At 57.5% G+C, this 19695-nt stretch overlaps 2 protein-coding genes across 7 annotated transcripts; both read left to right on the top strand.

Annotated features, from left to right (window-relative positions):
* Window positions 1–57: 57 nt before the first annotated feature.
* GNG8 (G protein subunit gamma 8) lies at window positions 58–4013 on the top strand. 5 transcript variants are annotated; one of them, XM_068529167.1, is made up of 3 exons: window positions 58–78; window positions 3427–3512; window positions 3824–4013. In XM_068529167.1, exons 2-3 carry the CDS (start codon window positions 3429–3431, stop codon window positions 3950–3952), a joined length of 213 nt encoding a protein of 70 aa, XP_068385268.1. In that variant the 5' UTR covers window positions 58–78; window positions 3427–3428; the 3' UTR covers window positions 3953–4013. The 5 variants fall into 5 exon arrangements, with proteins under 5 accessions (XP_068385268.1, XP_068385267.1, XP_068385265.1 ...); XM_068529166.1 differs by having other exon boundaries at window positions 61–691; XM_068529164.1 differs by having other exon boundaries at window positions 61–1295.
* A 6356-nt stretch (window positions 4014–10369) lies between these two features.
* Window positions 10370–16827, top strand: PTGIR (prostaglandin I2 receptor). 2 transcript variants are annotated; one of them, XM_068529031.1, is made up of 3 exons: window positions 10370–10465; window positions 10825–11712; window positions 12757–15186. In XM_068529031.1, exons 2-3 carry the CDS (start codon window positions 10945–10947, stop codon window positions 13141–13143), a joined length of 1155 nt encoding a protein of 384 aa, XP_068385132.1. In that variant the 5' UTR covers window positions 10370–10465; window positions 10825–10944; the 3' UTR covers window positions 13144–15186. The 2 variants fall into 2 exon arrangements, 1 of the variants encoding a protein (XP_068385132.1); XR_011071560.1 differs by lacking the exon at window positions 10370–10465 and adding an exon at window positions 16162–16827 and having other exon boundaries at window positions 10573–11712; window positions 12757–13793.
* Window positions 16828–19695: the final 2868 nt, after the last annotated feature.

Here is a 19695-nt window from a genome sequence, read left to right as displayed (position 1 = left end):
CCCCCCCCGAACACGCCCCTTATAAACCCCGCCCCGAACCACCACGCCCCTTTGGCTGCCCGGAGGTCTGGCCCCGAGGTCAGGTCCCTCGGACGCGCCTCCGCCTTCAGGTCCCCTGCGGAGGGCGCGGTCTGAGTTGTCTGTCTCTCTACCCCGCTCTGTTTTGTGTCTCTGGGTGTCTGTGTTTCTCGGTCACTATTTCTGTCTCTGTACTTTTCTGTGTGTCTCTCTTGTACCCTGTACGTCTCTATGTCTGTCTCTCTCTGCAACCCTCTGCCTGTCTCTGTCTCTCTTAGCCCCTAGGTCTCTATCTCTCCAAATTTCCGTCTCTGTGTCCCTATCTCTCTCTGCCTCTGTCTCTCCCTGCGTCTCTCTCTCCCTCTCTGAATTTCTGTGTCCCAGTCCATCTTCAATGATCTCCCTCTAGCTCGCTCCACCTTTCTGTGTCTCTTTCCCACGTCTGCATGCCTAGCCGGACAGCGGGGGCGCCTTGCCCTCAGGGTTTCCACAGCTTCCTACGGCTTTGGCGCCGGCAGGGTGGGCAGCTCGGCGGGCCGCGGGCGCCCCCGTGTGGCCCGCAGGGGGCTGTAAGGAGAGGACAGCAGCCCGCACGGGTGTGCCTGGTGCAGAACACTGTGGCCGCCCGTGGGTGACACCGGGAGGTAGTGTGTGACGCCAAGAGGCTCACTGTGTGAGTGTGTACTACTTGAGATCGCGCGTGACGCCAGAGGTTGTGTGTGGCTGTGTGACCTTGTGAGATTTTCTGTGACAACCAGAAACAGGGTGTGACTGTGTGAAATCGTGTTACACCGAGACGTTGTGTGTGACAGTGTATGTGAGGTAACCGAGATGACCTATAGGTGACTGCGTGTGACACCGTGAGGTTGAGTGTCCCTGAGACACTATTTGGGGGATGTTTGTGACATCGAAAAACCATATGTGAGCAAGAGATCGTATGTGACAGTGTGCAACATGGTGAGGACAGGAGAGTTGTGTGTGTCACACGGGCAGATGATGTGTGAGAGAGGGCGAGAATGAATGAGTGTGATCCACCAAGTAATGATGTGAGAAGCAGTGTGAGAGGCCCCGGGGGCGGGGGAGCTGGGTGTGAGTGACCATGTGAGTGTGAAACAGGATATGTCAGCCACACTGATGACGTATGAGAAGCTGGGTAGGACTGTGTGTAACACAGATCGTGTGGGACACTGAGACTGGCCCAGTGTCCTGACAGTGCATTAGAGAGTGTTCAACCGTCCTGGGCACTCAGATGGGTGTACGAGAGAAACCTCGTGTGTGTAAGTGTACGTGTACACCAGGAGATTGCGGTGTGAGGGCGACAGCTGTGTGTGACACGTTGTGTAAGGCTCGGCCTGACATCTTGAGAGATTGTGTGCGATCCTGTGCGGAGCTGTGTGTGTATACTTGACACTCGAGTTGTGTAACATGTCACCGGTGAGGATGGGCCAGACTCGGAGAGACTGTGGGGGACCGTGTGGCATTTTGAGAGGCTGTGCGACGGTGGCGCTCTGGGAGGTTGTGTGTTGAGCACAGCTGGTTCAGGAGACTGTGTGCAGCACCGTGTGACACAGCGAGATATTGTGCATCTCTCTGCCAGGGACTGAGTCTGCTTGCTGAGAGGGGTCGTCTGGGATGGGGTGACACTGAGGTGGGGGATGTGACAGGGTGGCAGAGCATATGTAATGGAGTGAGAGGCTGTGTGGGACCCACAGGAGAGATTTGTGTGACTGTGGAATAAATGCAGCAGAGCGTGGGGCACATCTTGAGAGACTGTCTTTACCTGTGAGTGTGTGTGTGTGTGTGTGTGAGAGAGAGGGAGAGACAGAAATAGAGACAGAGATTGAGAGGGGAGACTGCGAGAGAGATAGAGGGAGAGAGAGAGGCACAGAAACACAAAGACAAAGAGGGGGACGGACAGACATAACAAGAGGACCCAGAGAGACAGAGGCGAGGCAGCGAGGGCGAAGGGGATGGTGGTGGCAGTGGCAGGAGGAGGCGGGTCCTCAGGGACTGTGCCCCAGGAGAGGGGGCGGGGCGGGGCTGAGGGGGGACCCAGACGCTGCTTCCCAGCCTCTGCCACCCGCCCGCCATCCCAGCCCTGAGCAGCAACAGGTAGGAGGCTCTGGTCTTGGCCCCGACAGCTAGTTCCTCTGCCTGGGAATGAATGGATGCGTGAGTGAATGAATGACTTTATACTTCTGCATCTCCATCAGCCTGTCTCTCCCTCTGTCCCTCCATGTGCCCCTCTCTGTCCCCCTTCGTCACTCCATCTCTCCTCCTGCCCTTCCACTTCCTTCTCTCTGTCCCCCTGCCCCTTCTCTCCTCTGTCCCTTTAGCTCCTCTGTGCCTCTCTCTCCCCCTCCTCGCTGTCCCTCCCTCTACCGCTCCATTTGTCCCTCTCCGTCCTCTCCCACTCCATCACTCCATCCCTCCCCAACCCTTCCATCTCCCCTTCTCTATCCTCCCTCTGTCCCTTCGTCCCCTCTGTGCTTCCCTCCCCCTGTATCACTCTGTCCCTTTCTTTACCCCTCTATTTGTCTCCCTCTCTCTCTGCTCCCTCCATCACTCCGTCCCTCCCCATCTCTCCATCTTTCTATCCCTCCTCAGTCCCTTTATTCCCCCCTGTGCCTCAGTCTCTGCCTCTGTCATTTTGTCTCTTCCTCTGCCCCTCTGTTTGTCCCTCTTTCCATCCCCTCTGCCCCTCTCCCAGTCATGGCTGGATTGCCCCCCTCTCCAGCCCTCTCCCTGGCTGCTAATGAGCAAGAGGAGCCTTTGAGGTGGCCAGAGCTGGGGTTGGGGGGGGCTCCCCGAGGGGGGCGGAGGGGGCAGCTGCTGCGAAGGCCATAATGAGGCCCCCTCTGGGCCCCTCCCGCCGTGATCTTAATTCCTCCTTCTCCCTGGAGCCACCGCTAATTGGCCTGGGGAGGGCCCCCTCCTGGCTCATGCTCTATCCCCGGGAGGTGAAGACACCTGGATCCCTGGATCTTGATCCAACACCTGTGGCCCTGTCCTTCTGTCCCTCCCTCCACCTGCCTCGCAGCCTCCCATGTGTGCTTCCCTCCCGGCTTCCCTCTCCTCTCTCTGTTCCTCCCTCCACCTGACTCTAGGCACCCCATCCGTGCACCCCTCCATCCCTCCACTTGCCCCTCTCCTCTCTGTTCATCTGTCCCTCTTTCGGCCGGCTTCTTGGTCCCCCATCTGCGCAGATCTTCATCTCTCCCCTTTTCTTCTGTTTTCCTGTCCCTTCCTCCACCTTCCTCTGGGCACCCCTTTCGCGTGCGCCCTTCCACGCACGCCCCTGTTACTGGGTCCCATCACCACCGCCATCCCTATCTGGGGACCCAGCTTTGCCCTAGCCTGCCCCTCCGCCCCGACTCCCGCCGGCTTTTAACCCTGTCCCCGCCGCAGCCATGTCCAACAACATGGCCAAGATAGCGGAGGCCCGGAAGACGGTGGAACAGCTGAAGCTGGAGGTGAACATCGACCGTATGAAGGTGCTGGGTCGGGGTGGGGAGGAAGGCGGGGGCTCCGGGGCTGGGGTTTGGACCGGTCAGTGTTGGGAGTGGGGCCGGGAGCCGTGGAGAGATCCCCTTCGGAACCGGACAGAACCCGGGGAGGGGGCCTAGACAAGGGGGCGGAGCCCAATAAGGGACGTGGCCAGAGCTAAGGCGGGGCCCAAGGGCGGGCCCGGGTAATGGGAGCGGTCCGGACAAGGGGGCGGGGTCTGGTAAGGGGCGGGCCTGACCCGAGGAGGGGCCCAGGCAAAGGGCGGGGCGGGGCGTGAACATCACCCTGGTGCCCGCAGGTGTCACAGGCGGCGGCCGAGCTCCTGGCCTTCTGCGAGACTCACGCCAAAGACGACCCGTTGGTGACGCCGGTACCCGCCGCAGAGAACCCCTTCCGCGACAAGCGCCTCTTTTGCGTCCTGCTCTGAGCCCTCCCGACAGCTTACCCTCCCCTGTCAAAGTATGAATCCAATAAACGTGGTGACTGTGGTGGTGCCTGTGCTTTCGGGGAAACTGAGGCACGCGCAGAGCTTGGGGCCACCGTAGGGGAGCCGGTGTCCCGTCTCACCCCTTCTGAGTGTGTGTGGAGTGTCTGGCGGGGCGTGAGGTTATGCGGGGTTTGTGGATGCGGAGGGGGTAGGGGAGGAAATGAGCGCTCCTGGCTCTGGCCTCCACAGAGTGTTCCGCGATCCTGAATTTATTTAATCGACCCAGCAGCCTCAGAAAGCAGCTGGCTACTTGTATGACACCCATTTTGCAGATGAGGAAACTGAGCCAAAGGTGGCTAGGAGATAATGGGGTGAAAACTGGACTCCAGCACTCCCTGAACCTCTCAGCTGGCCTCTCTTCTCTCCTCCCTCCTGGGTTGGAGGTTCTTAGAATCCCCAGTGTCCACCTTTCACATCCCCTGAATGATTCCACCCCCTTTCCCCACATCTGGTTAGTCCCTGACACAGGCCCCCCTCTCCTTAAGCACTGAACTTTTCTCTGTTCATTTATTCATTCTTCCGAACACTCCTGGCCCTGTGCTGGTTGAAACTGGGGACACGGCCATGACTGAGACAGTCCTGGCCCTGGGCTCCTGGGGCTCAGAATCCAGTGGGAGAGACAGACCTGTCCCCAGATAGTGATGATTCAGAGTGGGCAAGGCTGGGATGGGGGAATTCAGAGGGAATGCCTGACTCAGCTTGAAGGTCCAGGAGGGCTTCCTGGAGGAGGGAACATCTGTGCTGGGACATGGTGATAATAAAACTTGGGGACCCAGGGGACTTCCCTGGCGGTCCTGTGGTTAAGACTCTGTGCTTCCACTGCAGGGGTAACGGGTTTGATCCCTCGTCGGGGGAAATAAGATCCTGCATGCCGCGGGATGTGGCCAAAAAAAACCCAAAAAAAACAAACACAAAAACTTGGGGACTCAGAGAAGAGAGGTGTGTGGCTACGGGAGACAAATTAGTGTATGCATTCCTCCCGATTTCCTTTGTTCTGGGGACACAGTTGACTGTAACAGCCCTGGTTCCTGTCCTGTGTTTCCCACGTCACACATTGGTGGTCTGCAGGACCTATATAGCCTGCAGTTAGATAGGAGTACTTCACATAAAAGTCCATATTTCTGGCTTCTTCCATTTGGAAGAGCTGGTGACCTCAGACCTGCACAACCCTGCAGGGTGACCAGAGGCTATGAGATGGACCCTGGGCCTTCTAGTTTGCCAAAGTCCCCACCATACCCTATTGTCTCCCAGTTAAGGAGGCTGAGAGTCAGTTACTATTTATCACAGAGCCTGTGCCGAGGGCTTCTTACAGAGGAATGAAGAGAAAGGTAAAATATCTTGAACCCATGTCTCTGTTGAAAATAAAGAAATGCAGACTGGACTTCCCTGGTGGCACAGTGGTTAAGAATCTGCCTGCCAATGCAGGGGACATGCATTCCAGCCCTGGTCCAGGAAGATCCCACGTGCCGCGGAGCAGCAACTAAGCCCATGCGCCACAACTACTGAGCCTGCGCTCTAGAGCCCGCGAGACACAACTACTGAGCCCGCAAGCCACAGCTACTGAATCCCGTGTGCCTAGAGCCTGTGCTCCACAACAAGAGGAGCCACTGCAATGAGAAGCCCGCACACCGCAGCGAAGAGTAGCCCCCACTCGCCACAACTAGAGAAAGCCCGCGCGCAGCAACGAAGACCCAACGCAGCCAACAATACATAAATAAATTAAAAAAAAAAAAAAAAGAAATGCAGACTGGGTGACCTGTGGGATTGGTTAATATTTTACCTGGTTGGTCCAAGGGCCACTGAGTTTGCAACCTCTCCCCTCTCCTCACTCTCTTGTCTTGAGACTGCACCCTGGATCTGGATGAAGATGGCTCACTGGGCCTCCCCTCCCCAGAGAGAGACTGTGCCTGCGTCTGGCAAGTGCTCCATTATTCACATTGGATTAGGGTCCCCTGGGTCCCAACTCTGAGCTTCCTGTTGAATTGAGGCAAGAGAAGCTGTAATTATATCTCCCTCCTGTCTCCTACCTCTCAGCTGGCTCCGGTCTGGTTGCATCATGTCTGTGGGAGCCCCGGGGGAGATGGGGGACAGAGAGAGCCAAGGATGAGCTCGGGGTGGGGAGTGGGGGGAGGACGGATGCTGGGAGGGAAGTTGCCAGAAGGATTCTGGAATTTCACAGACCCAGCATCCTTGTGTCTTAGAACCTGAACTGCAAAGGTATCTAGAATCCCAGGAACTTGGAGGGCTGGAATTCTGGAGTCTTTGAACAGTGCGGGGCCAGGATGCTGGGGTCCAGCCCCCTTGTCGGGCTAGGATTCCGGAGCTCGGCACTTCAGGGGTGTAAAGATTTCTTGAGCCTGGACTGTTGGGATTTAGATCCTTTGAGCCCTGGGATCTTGGAGCTGGTCTCGGGGAATGGAAGCTGGGGAGAAGCAAGTGGGGCTGGCTGACCTGGTTGGGGGCAGGGAGTGGGAGGAAATGTCTGCCTGGAGAAGGAGGGGGGCTGGGTGAGCCTGCACCCAGACTGAGGCTGGGAGGGAGGAGAAGCCAGAAGGGAGAAGCCAGAGCAGGTCCTGGGTGACCAGCCTGCAAACCAGATAACCTCATTAGCGGGTATGACTCCGTAGCACCCGCTTCTGGTTACCCGCTGCTCTTTCCTGCCACCCCCAGCTCTGAAGTCAGCTCTGGGGTCCCGCCCAGGCTGGAGTCAGAGCCAGGCCAAGAGGCAGAGAGGTGGACGCCTGGGGTAGTGCTTGCGCCCAGCAGTTCTCTCCCCCTTCACCCCAAACCCCAGGGCTGGGGGCTGCCCCACCCAGCTGTCCTCCCTCCACACCCCACCCATGTGCTTGGCACTGAGGGGCCGGGGGTAAGGGGTGGGGCAGCCCAGAGCCAGAAGGAGCCATAATCACGGCCATCACTTATTGGGAGTCCGGTTTCACAAGCCCCATCTCCTTTAATTCTCACGGTAGCCCCCAGAAGACTCTGTTTACCCCCATTTTACAGACATGGAAGACCGGCATGGAGAAGTGATGTCACCTGGTCAGCTGGGGCTTGAGGATGGAGTGGGAGGAGTCGATGGATGACTTCAGGAGGGGCTGGAGGGGTTCAAAGGGGGCCTTGAAGGACAGAAGTGAGGGGATCTCAGGTGAGGTGCATAGCCCAGGCAAAGGTGGGAAAGGAGCGACAGAGCAGGGACCCCAGGAGCCGGAGAGGGAACCAGCGGCCAGTAGGTAGGCAAGGGCCCATTGGTGGTAGAGAAAAGGGCGGTGGGCAGAGAAAACTGGCCCCTAGCTGGAGCGGCTGGGACCTGCTAAGGAAGGATGGGTCAGCATGGACCCACAGAGGCTCCTCACAGCAGTGAGTGGCACAGGCGACAGGCGGGCCTGGCAGGCGTGAGCAGCTGGTGGCGCGTGTGCGGGGTACGAGGTGAGGCCAGCTTCCTCCCAGGGCAGGGCCAGAAGGACGGAAACCAGGGAGCCAGGAGAGGGTCGGGCGCAGGGCGGGCTGGCATCTTAGGTCAGGCAGGCCTGGGCAGGCAGCAGGAGGTGCTGGCGGCAGGTGTGGAAGAGCCCATCCCGGTCCCATTTCCTGCCCTGGTTGGTGCTTGCCCTCTTGAGGACACCCACCCGGATGGAATGACTCAGCTGAGGGCCTGCCCAGCCTCCAGCTATGACCTTCCTCTCCCGTCACTTGTCGCTTGCCGCTTGGGACCGCGCCCCCATCGGATGGTGCCCTCTGAGCCCCTCTGCGCCCCCAGCCCTCGGCACACGGTGAGTGGGTTAGGGTTCGCTGGATGAATAACAACACCAACGGTAGCTGTTTGAGGACTTCCTAGAGGCAGGCAGGGTGAATTCCGTCTCTGACCTTCCAACAACATCCCAAGGGCATGGCAGCCATTTGATGAAGAACATCGAGGCTTAGAGACCCACGTGGGCCAACACAGCCATAAAGAAACAGGTGGGCCCCAATAAACAGACACGCATGGACGCACCAGTAGACACAGATGCACAAAGAGACCTTAGAGGAAAGAATGCCCTCCACTGACACACACACACACACACACACACACACACACACACCACACTCACTAGGCTGATACGATGCTCGCTTAGGTCACACAATCCCACACATGAAGTTCACACATCCACAGTCCCTAGCACACCCCCTCCCAGGTACCCGTTCTTCCCCCCCTCCCAGAGCTGTGTGTCCATTTCCAGTTGTCTCTGGGCTTCCTCTGTCTTCTGTGGCGCTGCCCCAGGGTCCCTCTGGGGAGGCCTGACTCGTGGCAGGGGGAGGGCGCTGACTCACCCATCCAGAGCAGTTCCTTCCCACAGCTCTTCCCGCCCCCGGAAGCCACCCCATCCCCAGCCCAGCCCAGCGGGGGTGACCTCTCACCCCAGGGCACCCGGGTGGAAAGGGAACGCTTTGTGCCCTTGTCGTGGGGTGAGCGTGTCCAACACTGGCACGGACCCCAGGGACCCTTAGTCCCCTCCTTAGGAATGAGTTACAGTTGCCACCTCTCCTGCCTGCTCTGGAGCCCAGAACTGATGCCAGGGTCGCCAGGGCTCCTGGCTCCCAGCGGCAAAGGTGGGGAAACTGAGGCCTGTGGGGGGGCCTGTCTGAGGCCCCGCTGGGCATGGGAGCAGCGTGGACTTTCTGAACGCTCAGCAGTGCCTGGTGGGGGCAGGAAGCCAGTGGGAGGGAAGTTCCAGGAACCAGAGCTCCACCCCCACCTCCTCCGGCACCCCTGCAACATCCCTGATGCAGAGACAGGACGCAAGCCTGCCAGGCATCACCCTTCATTAATGTGATAGAACTTCCTGAGCTCCCTCTGCTCTGCCTGGGATCGAAGAGAGTGAGGGCGGTACCACGTGGCCAGGAGGCCTGAGACACACACACACAGGCGCCCTCAGAGTGGGGCTGAGTGGTCTTTCTCGGAGCCCCTGGTGTGGCTGGAGCTGGGGCATCCATCCTGGCGGAAGCTGGGAGTGCCAGCTGGGCATGGGTGATAGGGAGATGGAGGAGGGGGAGGGGGGAGGGGATTGTGGTCACGGAGGCGGGGGTGGCATGGCGACGGAGAGGGGAAGTCTGTAGCTGCCCAACGTCCAGTCCTTGGGGTCGGGAGCACCCTTCCTGGCCTTGGATGGGATACAGTATGTACACAGGCTCTCTCCTTGTTACAAAGAGGGGTCTGGGATGGGCCACTGGCCATGGTCGGCCACCAGGCCCATGAAGCCCATTGTACAGATTAGGAAACTGAGGTCCACTGGCTTCCCATCCTGGCCTGGGACTATCCCATAGCAAGGAGGTGGTCGAATTGGGACAGAAACTCCAGTCAAATGGAGTGAGATCTTGAATTTGTCATCTCTGCACTTAAACTGACTCCCTGAAAAATAAGAGGTGTCTGAAAAGGTCTCTGAGGTCCCATCTGGCCCTTATGGGTTGGGAGGCTGCATGGGAAGCCATGGGCTCAGTGGCAACAGGGACTGGTGACCGCTGTGCTGGCGTCTGGGACACACAGGCTGATCACACTGGCTGGAGGGTGGCGGCTCTGCGGCTGGTGATGTGTTTGCGGAGGAGTGGGAGAAATTAAGGAACGGCAGTGTTGGAGCCCTGGACGGCTGTCTGTGGCTAAAATATTATTCCTTGAAGTCAAGGTCACCAGAACTTGGCCTGAGGCCTGGGAGTGCTAGGGTGAGAGGCAAGAGGGCGGGAGGGTGCTCCCCTTTGATACTGAGCAGTGGAAATCCTGGCGGGGTGGGGGGGCGCCGGTCCCCTACCAGCAGATGCCAAGTCTCTCCTCCCCCCACACCCCCTCCCCAGGGCTCATGGAAGGAGTGAACTGTGTCCAGGGAAAAGAAAGCTCAGTAGTGCCTGGAAAACACTACATCAGGCAGGAATTTCCTGGTCATTTCTCAATCCTTGGGCAATGTTCTAACCCCGCGGGGCCTGAGCCCAGAATAGATGCCAGAAGCCACCCCAGACAGCCTTGCAGACTGGTCAACTGTGCCCCTCAGGTCCCGCCCGGGTCCCTGCTGGCAAGCTCCCAACTCCAGGGTGATGATGACTCAGGTGATCCCCACCCGGGCCGACGCTGGGAAGGGAAGAAAGCTGGCAGAGTCCTGAGTGTGCGAGGTGGCAGGTGGCTCGGTGATGGGGACCGTGAGAGGACACAGGGAGGGGGAGGGGGAGGCGGGAGATGGATGTCTTGGGGAGAGGGGATGGAGGGAGCGTGCCAGGGAAGGCGGGGACGGAGGCCAGGGCCCTCTGGAGAAAGCAGGGGGCGGGAACGTGGGGCAGAGAGAGGAAATGAAAAAGCCGGGGTGAGCAGGCAAGATGAGTAGGAAGGGAGGGAGGAGGGAGGGAAGTAGGGAGAAGCTGACACTCGGAGAGCGAGCAAGACCCCGGAGAAGGAGCGAGGGGACAGAGGAGGAGCTGAGAGAGACCGCAGAGGTGCAGTGAGGAGGGGCTGGGAAAGCAGAAACGCAGAGAAGGGAATAGACGGCTGTCGGGAGAGAGAGAGGGAGGGAGGGAGGGAGGCAGAGGGGGTGGACCAGGGAGGGGACAGAGACAGAGACACAGCAAGAGACAGAGACAGAGAAGGAAAGAACTAGGGGCTTGAAGAGGAAAAGACTAGACAGAGAAACAGATGTAGGGAAGGAAAGAAATAAGGGAAAGAGAGAGAGAGAGAGAGAGAGTACGGGAGCCTGGGGAAGACAGAGGGGAGAGAAATAGAAATAGACGGACGGTCGCACAACAAGAATTGCGGTGGGTTGACTGCGACCCTCCCTCCCCCCCACCTCCAACTGCAGCGAGGACCCCGGGGAGGGGAGCGCGGTGGTGGGCGTCGCAGGGGCGGACCCGGCTACCCCTCCGTCACCACCTCCCACCGCGGGGACCCTTCCGGCCCGGGCGGCTGCGGGAGACCGGGGATGGCGGATTCGTGCCAGAACCTCACGTACGTGCGGGACTCGGTGGGCCCGGCCACCAGCGCCCTGATGTTCGTGGCGGGCGTGGTGGGCAACGGGCTGGCGCTGGGCATCTTGGGGGCGCGGCGACGGTCACGCCCCTCGGCCTTCGCGGTGCTGGTCACCGGGCTGGCGGTCACCGACCTGCTGGGCACGTGCTTCCTGAGTCCAGCGGTGTTCGCGGCCTACGCCCGCAACAGCTCGCTGCTGGGCCTGGCCCGGGGCCGCCCGGCGCTGTGCGATGCCTTCGCCTTCGCCATGACCTTCTTCGGCCTGGCCTCCACGCTCATCCTCTTCGCCATGGCCGTGGAGCGCTGCCTGGCGCTCAGTCACCCCTACCTCTACGCCCAGCTGGACGGGCCGCGCCGCGCCCGCCTGGCGCTGCCCGCCATCTACGCCTTCTGCACCGTCTTCTGCTCGCTGCCCCTGCTGGGCCTGGGCCAACACCAGCAGTACTGCCCGGGCAGCTGGTGCTTTATCCGTATGCGCTCGGCCGAGCTGGGCGGCTGCGCATTCTCGCTGGCCTACGCCAGCCTCGTGGCCCTGCTGGTGGCCGCCATCATCCTCTGCAACGGCTCGGTCACCCTCAGCCTCTGCCGCATGTACCGCCAGCAGAGGCGCCACCACGGCTCGCTGGTCCCCGGCCCCCGGGCGGGCGAAGATGAGGTTGACCACCTGATTCTGCTGGGCCTCATGACGGGCATCATGGCCGTGTGCTCCCTGCCTCTCACGGTGAGTCCCCTCGGCAGATCGGGGTGGGCGGTGGGGAGGAAGGCAGAGCCCAGCGCCATCCTCCATCATTTGTACCCATTTCACAGATGGGGAAACTGAGACCCAAAGGGGTGAGAGGCTTTGTCCAGGGTCAAACAACTCCCAACTTGCTGGAGAAGTCTCCCCATTTGCTTCGGCCCCATTTGACTCCTTCTGACCCTTGTCTCCCCCTTCCACATCTCTAGCCCCCCCAACCCTACCAATTCCACCCCCCACCAACCTTCTCCTACCCCTGCAATGATAATAAGATCCGCCATTCATTGCTCTCTGTCCACCCTGTGCTCAGTGGTTTAGAAATCCTTTCTCCGATAATCTCCAAAATGATCTTATGCATCTATTCCACAAGCATTTAGCAAGAAATGTGACGAAGTCTCTGCCCTGTCACCCTTTTTACAGATGAGGGGTGATGATGTCTTTTGCCCATGATCACGCAGAGGCAGGTCTGCACCCTGGGCTCCTCTGATGCCAGAGTCTGATCTCCCCGCCACCATGCTCCCCACTTCCCCAGCCCCACCCATGGGTCTGCCCTTGGCATCTCCTGGCCTCGCCCCTTTCCTGCAGGAACTCCTGCCCTGCCCCTCCCAAATTGCAGCAGGGCCAACCCTGGTCCTGTGGCACCCAGTCATCCTGTCTATACTCTGGGCCTCGGTTTCTCTTTCTGTAAAACGCAAGGGCTGGGCTAGATCTGAGGGTCGTCAAACCTTTGGGGGGTTACAGAGGACTCAGAAACTGGACACACACAGACATAGCCCTGGGACCCAGACCTACCGCCCCATCTCTCTCCTTCTAGGGCTTTGCTGGCTGTCTCCTGGGGCTTTCTCTCCCTCTGCTCCCCGGATGCATTTCTTTGTTAATTTTCATCTTATCTTATTTCCTTCCCCTTCCGACAGGCCACCCCTCCCTCATTTCTGCCAATGAGCAAGTGGGGGGAGGGGATCGAGGGTGGGGTGTGGGTGGGGGCAGAGGACTCGTGGGTGCTGCTTGACACCCTCACTCTGCCCTCAGATCCGCGGCTTCACCCAGGCCATCGCCCCGGACAGCAGTGAGATGGGGGACCTCCTCGCTTTTCGTTTCAATGCCTTCAACCCCATCCTGGACCCCTGGGTCTTCATCCTTTTCCGCAAGGCCGTCTTCCAGCGGCTCAAGCTCTGGTTCTGTTGCTTGTGCCCGAGGCCTGGCCCGGGCGACTTGCAGACGTCCCTCTCCCAGCCGGCCTCGGGGAGGAAGGGCTCAAGGGCCCCCACCGCTCTCGGGGGGAAGGAAGGGAGCTGGGTGCATTTGTCAGCCTGGGGCGAGGGGCAGGGGGCACCCTTGCCTGTCCCACAGCCATCCAGCAGCACCGTGGGAACACCGTCCAAAGTGGGGTCCGAGACAGCCTGCTCCCTCTGCTGACATCTGCCCCGTGATCTCCTGCCCTGTCTTCCGGGAGCAGGAGCCAGAAATTCAGGGACTTGACCGATGGCTGCGGGTGGACAAGCCCAGAGATGGATCCTGGAGCCCAGCTGGCCAGAATGTTGACCCCCTGGATTCAGGGGGTGATCAGCTGCTATTTCTCCTCCTTCAGCGTGGCCACGATGGGCTGTGGGAGGAGGGAGAGAGGGAGAGGAAACAATTATCCTGGAGCATAAAAAGAGCAGTTCTCTCAAAATATCCGGTGGCCTGGGTGGCCTGGTCTGGCCCTCGCTTTGCCCATCCATCTCACTGTCTAAATATTTAGAAGGCAGAAGAGTTCCCAGCAGCTTCTGTGCACTCAGGTCTCATCTGGTTAGGCTTCTGGCTCTGATCCTCATTCATTCAGGGTGCCCTGGATGCCCACCCCAAACCCCCGGCGGACAGCCCTGCCCTCTACCAGTCCACTCCAAGAGCCACCCTCTCTCTGCCTCATGGGAGCCCAGGATTCTCCGACAAGCTCCCTGCTTCCCTTTACTTCTGATTCCCCATCAGACTTGGGAGGCCTGGTCCCCGCAGGGGAGGTGAAGAAGGGGAGACTGTTGCATTGTGGGTGACACCACTGGACAGGTGCCTGGAAACTGCATGGCTTGGTGAGTTGCAAGATGTGGATGGTGGGGCCCTGGGCTGGGGGAGAAGCTGGAGAATGAAGCGGTGGGAGGTACGGACCCCAGGGACGGCCCAAGAACTCAGACCTAAGTCCTGTGCCTGTCCCTATGCCCCCTCGCAGAGCCTCACTTCATCGCCTTGTGTCCTGGGAACTGCCACAAAACTGTCATTCATTCATTCATTCATTCATTCAACAAATAGTGGGCGCTGACTCTACCAGGTGCTGGGGACACAGAGCAGTCTCGGCCCCACCCTGGACTCCTCTGGGGTGATTTCCAGTCTTCAGTTCCCCTTCTGATTGCTGGGGTGATGTCCAGCCATCCCCCCCTCCCCCCTTCTCGTTGCCATCCCCTGCCCTCAGGTACAGAATTCAAGGGTTTTCCAGGAGTGAACATGAAAGGAAGTGGTACTTCTGGTGGTGAGAGGAGGTAAATGGGAAAGCCCCCAGACTCACCCCCAGCCCTGGGTTCCCCTTTCTCACTTGGCTTCAGGGTTAAAACAATAAATCTGCCCCTGAGGAGGGCTGGAGGAGTAGATGAGGCATGAGCTTCCTATAAAGACAATAGCGGTGGCTAAAGTGAGTCCTCTGCCTCGTGAATTGCACCCTCCCGCTCCAGGCTGCTATTATTAGAGCCCTTCTACACAGGCTGGAATCAAGGTCCGGAGAGGGCCATCACCAGCCCCAGGAGAAAGCTCAGCCTGCAGGTGGAGCTGGGTTTGTGAGGGTTCCAAGGTTGTTTTTTTTTTGGCCGTGCCTCGCTGCTTGCGGGATCTTAGTTCCCTGACCAGCCATGGAAACCGCTCCCCCTGCAGTGGAAGCCCAGAGTCCTAACCACTGGACCACCAGGGAAGTCCCTGGTCTATCTTTTTATCTCCTTAGCTCAGATCACTGTTGGGCTGATGAGTTTGCTTTGGTTTCCTTTTGCGTAGAATGGTGATCATAATCTAATACTTAGCTTACAAGGCTGTGCTGAGGATTAAATGATTACCCCGAAAAGCGATTTAGCACAGGGCCTGGAGTAAAGCCCACAATACGTGTTACTGTTACTGCCATTGTTGTTGTTGTGGCTATTGTAGTGGTCTTTGGCATCTGGGCAAATGCGGTTTGAAAACACTTTTGTCCATTGTTTTGACTTCTTCCCACCAGACATTATGTTTCATTTGAAGAGGTGTCTGCGAGAGTTAAAAATAGGTCAAACGACTGCTTAATGGGTATGGGGTTTCCTTTCGGGGTGATGAAAATGTCCTGGAACTAGATAGCGACGGTGGTTGTACAACATCGTGAATGTACTAAATGTCACTGAATTGCACTTTTTAAGATGGTTAAAATGGTACATTTTGTGTTATGGGTATTTTACCACAATAAAAGAAAACTGTAATACTGAAAAAAAAATTGAGGAAGTTTAGAAACTTTTATAGCAGTCTTGCCAGAGTAATATTGTATCGCTTGAATTTATTTTTCATTTATTTTTAAAATATTTTATTTTATTTTATTTTATTTATTTTAGGCTGCGCAGGGTCTTCATTGCTGCACGTGGGCTTTCTCTAGTTGTGGCGAGCGGGGGCTACTCTCCGTTGCAGTGCGCGGGCTTCTCATTGCGGTGGCTTCTCTTGTTGCGGAGCACGGGCTCTAGGCACGCGGGCTTCAGTAGTTGCGGCTCACGGGCTTAGTTGCTCTGCAGCATGTGGGATCTTCCCAGACTAGGGATTGAACCAGTGTCCCCCGCATTGGCAGGCGGATTCTTAACCACTGCGCCACCAGGGAAGTCCTATTGCTTGAATTTAATAGTTAAAATTTGACTTGTACCAAAACAAACCAAAAAACAGTTCAAGAAACATCAGGTGGGGTCCGGCCTTTGTTACCAATCCTGGCCCGACCTCAGTGGGAACCAGCCCAGAGGTGCCCCTGGAGGACCGTGCAGAAGGGATGGGATGGAGGGGCTGCGTTTCAGGCAGGAGTCGAGGTGGGCCAGGGCTGCCTCTCCAGGCAAGACCCCGGGGGCGGGGGGCACGCTTGCCTCCTCTCTCTGCGCCGCCCCTGGAAGGTGGGTCAGTTCTGGCCTCAGCATTCGCTGAATGGCAGCGCAGGGCTGGGCTTTTGAACCCACAGCATCCTCACCCAAGGTGGGTGCCATTATCAGTCCTATTTTTCGGATGTGGATTAAGGGGAGGAGAGGAGTAAGTGTTGAAGCTGGTTTTCTGCTGGCTTTTACCCACCAGGCCTAACATCTCAGGAATCTGCCCCCTCCTCTGCATTCCACTGTTTATCTTAGACCCCCACCAGCTCTGGCCTGGATGTCTACACTGTCTGCCAGGGCGCGGGTTTTCAAACAACTCCCTCGGCCCCTCCAGGATGATTCGGAAGCTCCTCTCTTGGCTGGTTCCTGACCCCTGACTGCCCGGGGAAGCCTCTCCGCTGGCTGCCATGGTCCTGTCTGGAGGTCCTGTCTGAATGGTTCCTCCCCGGCCTGCCGAGCTCCAAGGACTCCCACTGCCCGGAGGCCAACTCCCATGCTCTCTGCTTGGCCACAGCAGACAACCGAGGTTTCCCCAAAGAGCCCATGACCTTTGGGACCTCCACCTCTTAGCTCACTGAGCTCACCCTTCCCGTGAGAGTGTTTCCCCTTCTGCATCCGTCAAAAGCTCCCTTGCCCTTCAAGTTCCTGCTTAGGCTATTCCTCCTCCTTCAAGACTTAATCACTCCTCTCAGGCGCTCTCAGCGCATCTGGGGTTCCATAATGGTCCTCACTGCAGCCTGTTGTGGCACAGACGTTTGTTCATTCATTCAGCAGGCTCTGATTGAAGGCTTACTGTATGTCAGGTTTTGTCCGTATGATGCTGGGGACATGGCAGGGACAGACAGCCTTGGCCCTGCTCTCCTGGAGCTCACGGTTCAGAGTGGGCAGGGCTGGATGTTGGGAAGGGTGGAGTCTTGGGGGACATCAGGGAGGGCTTCTTGGAGGAGGAGATGGCTGAGCCAGGACCTGAGGATTGGAAGAAAGTGAAGCAAGTAAAGAAGGGTGTTTCTGTTGTGCTCACAGTTCTGACTCTGGCCTCTGATGCCTCCTTTCTTTCGTCTCATTCATTCATTCAACACACATTCCCTTGAGCCAGCTCTGGACCCACGGCTGCTCTGTGCCTGCTGGGGAAATAGCAGTGACTGACACCGCCTTGGCCCTACCTTGCTCACAATTCAGTGGTGGTGAGAATTTAATAATCACAGAAATATGTATTACAATAAGCCACAAAAATACAAATTTACAAGCTGTGGAATGTACCGAGAACACAGTGAAAGGGAGGCACCCGCTCTGGTCTGGCGTTGGGGTCAAGAAGTGACACGCTGGGAACAGGTCTGTCTCCCTCAAGGAGACTTTATGCACTTTTAACTTCATTTCTTGATTCATTTCTGACTTTCGAGCACAGATGGAACTTAAGCATGCACACACGTATACACCCTGGCCAGTCCCCGGGAGTTGCTGCTCTTGGGCCTTCTGTGGTCACTGCCCCACCTGCTGGCCACACTGGGAATGACACTTAGAAGTGGTTCCAGAGCCACTGCATTGGAGCTCCCCTCTGGGAGGTGAGGGGAACCTGGATTTCCCTCCTGTGGGCCCCAGTTGGGCACCTCCTGATGTGTCCCCCTATGTAGTCACTTTCTCAGGACAGGTTTTGAGCTGGCCCAGAGGATCTGTGAGCCTGAGTTGGAAATGACTTCCACAGCAAGCATCAGCTGATGCTTGCCCCTCCCTGCCTGCCCATGTCATTAGCAGCGCAGAGTGCCATCTCTGTGTCTGTGATTAATAAAGAATGGGAAAGGGAAGTCATGACTTTTTAATAATGCAGGCCATATGGGAGTAAAAGTCAAAACACAGGGCCCAAGGGGGAAAATAAACGACGGGGCAGTAGAGCAGTGCAGGCAAAGCAATGCGGTGGTTAAAATCGTGGGCATTTGGGATGCGAATAATCTGGGGTTCAAGTCCCAGCTCACCCACTTCCAAGAAATGTGGTGCTAGAGGTTTTAGCTGCCCCCCTGACCCCCGCCTCCGTTCCTTTCAGCTCTTTTTTTTTTTTTCTGGCCACACTTCGCAGCGCAGAACTTCCCAACCAGGGATTGAACCCGCGCGCCTGCAGTGGAGGTGCAGAGTCTTAACCACTGGACCACCAGGGAAGCCCCCTCCTGTCAGCTCTTGATGATAACTTATCTTGTGCTCATATGCGCACTGGGGAGGATGCATGTCATAAATGCATACTAAATTTTATTAGGACTCAACCTGGCCTCGGTGAGAAGTAAATGAGACGATGTCTAAAAAGCGGCGCAATATTTTCTGATCCTCCTTTGAGAGACAATTACTATTCTCCATTTTGCAGACTGGTAAACTGAGGCTCAGAGAAGTGAAGTCACTGCTCCAAGGTTATCAGGTAGGAAGTGACAGAGGTGGGACCTGAGGCTTAGTGAGTATACAGACACTGCAGTGGTCACGCTGGGTTGGAGCCCAATTCTGTGAGTCACCAAAACCTATCTTCTTCACAGCTATAAGACCAGAATTTTCCACAGGTATTCTGGCTGCTAAGAAGGCAGCTCCCATCTCAGACTCCACCGTTGTGACCCCAGCCTCAGCCTAGCCTTCCCACTGGCTGTCTCTGGCCTACCTGAATTCATCTTAAAAAAAAAAAAAAAATGACCATTTACTCTAAAGCCAGGCAGCTGAGAGCATGGACTGCTCAGGTCACATCTGGTTCAGATTCCAGCTCTGTCACTTTCTGCTTAATCACCCTGGACTAGTTCCCTCACTTCTCTGGGCCTCAGTTTCCTAGTCTGCAAAATGGGGACTCACAGCACCCAGCCCAAATGGTTGCTTGAAGGATTCAACGAGATCACGGAGGCAGAGCTTAGAAGACAACCCGTGGAGTAGGAAGCACCCAACAGAGAGCAGCTCATGCCCCCTGGACACTCACTGTACCCCAGGCCCGGCTCCTGCAGGCTCACCAATCCTCGGCTGGCCCCAGTCAGTGGGTTTTTTTGGCCACATCACGTGGTATGCGGGATTTAGTTCCCTGACCAGGGATCGAACCCACGCCCCCTGCAGTGGAAGCATGGAGTCTGAACCACTGGACCGCCAGGGAAGCCCCAAGGTCAGTGTTATCACAGCCCCACTTTCCAGACAGGGGCAGAGAGCCATCTACCCAAGGCCATGCACGCAGTTAAGTGCCCCGGACCCCGAGCTCTTACCCACAACACTCTACCATCTTTACTGCACCAATTTCGAGCCACAACCAGATGGCAGAAAAAGGGGGCAGAGAAACTGGGGCTTTGGAAAAAGGTGTCTCCTTTCTGCCACAGGAAGGGCCCTGAGTTTGAACGCTGCCAGGCTTCTCCGTCCTCCCAGGGCCGGGTGAAGGTGAGCAGAAGTCTTTTCACTCCACTGAGGGTCTCTGCTCACCTACTGCCCAGCCCCTGGTCGAGCGTGAGCAGCTCGGATGTTAGATGATGTCTACCGACTGGTGTTTGGTAGTTGGGGGCGGTGCCTCCCCTCCTTTCTTTTTCATATCCCCACTTACCTCAGGGAAGCTGAGGAGCTTTCTATGGTTTGCAGTTGTTTGGGGCTTTTTCTTTCAAAGCTTAGTCGTGTGCCCTCTCCAGGAGCTGACTGAAGCTGTGAGCTCAGGACCACGCCTCTTTTCTCCCCACCGCGTGTTCGAACTGGGCACTTAGGCTGCCCGCTTGACACTGGTCACCTCTTGGCCGGAGCACCCTGTCGAGACTCCCCCCACCCCGGCCTAGGCCCCCAGGGCCTGACCCTGCCTTCTTGTTCTCTGGGATGATGCCCTTCCTTCCCCCCACACAGCCAGGTGACCACTCACCTTTCAGCTTGATGCTGCCCGCCG

This window comes from Eschrichtius robustus, chromosome 19 (assembly GCF_028021215.1).
Source record: "Eschrichtius robustus isolate mEscRob2 chromosome 19, mEscRob2.pri, whole genome shotgun sequence".
In the NCBI taxonomy this organism is placed as follows: domain Eukaryota; kingdom Metazoa; phylum Chordata; class Mammalia; order Artiodactyla; family Eschrichtiidae; genus Eschrichtius; species Eschrichtius robustus.
Note: the sequence above shows the minus strand (reverse complement) of the source record. Positions and strands in the feature narration are given on the sequence as shown.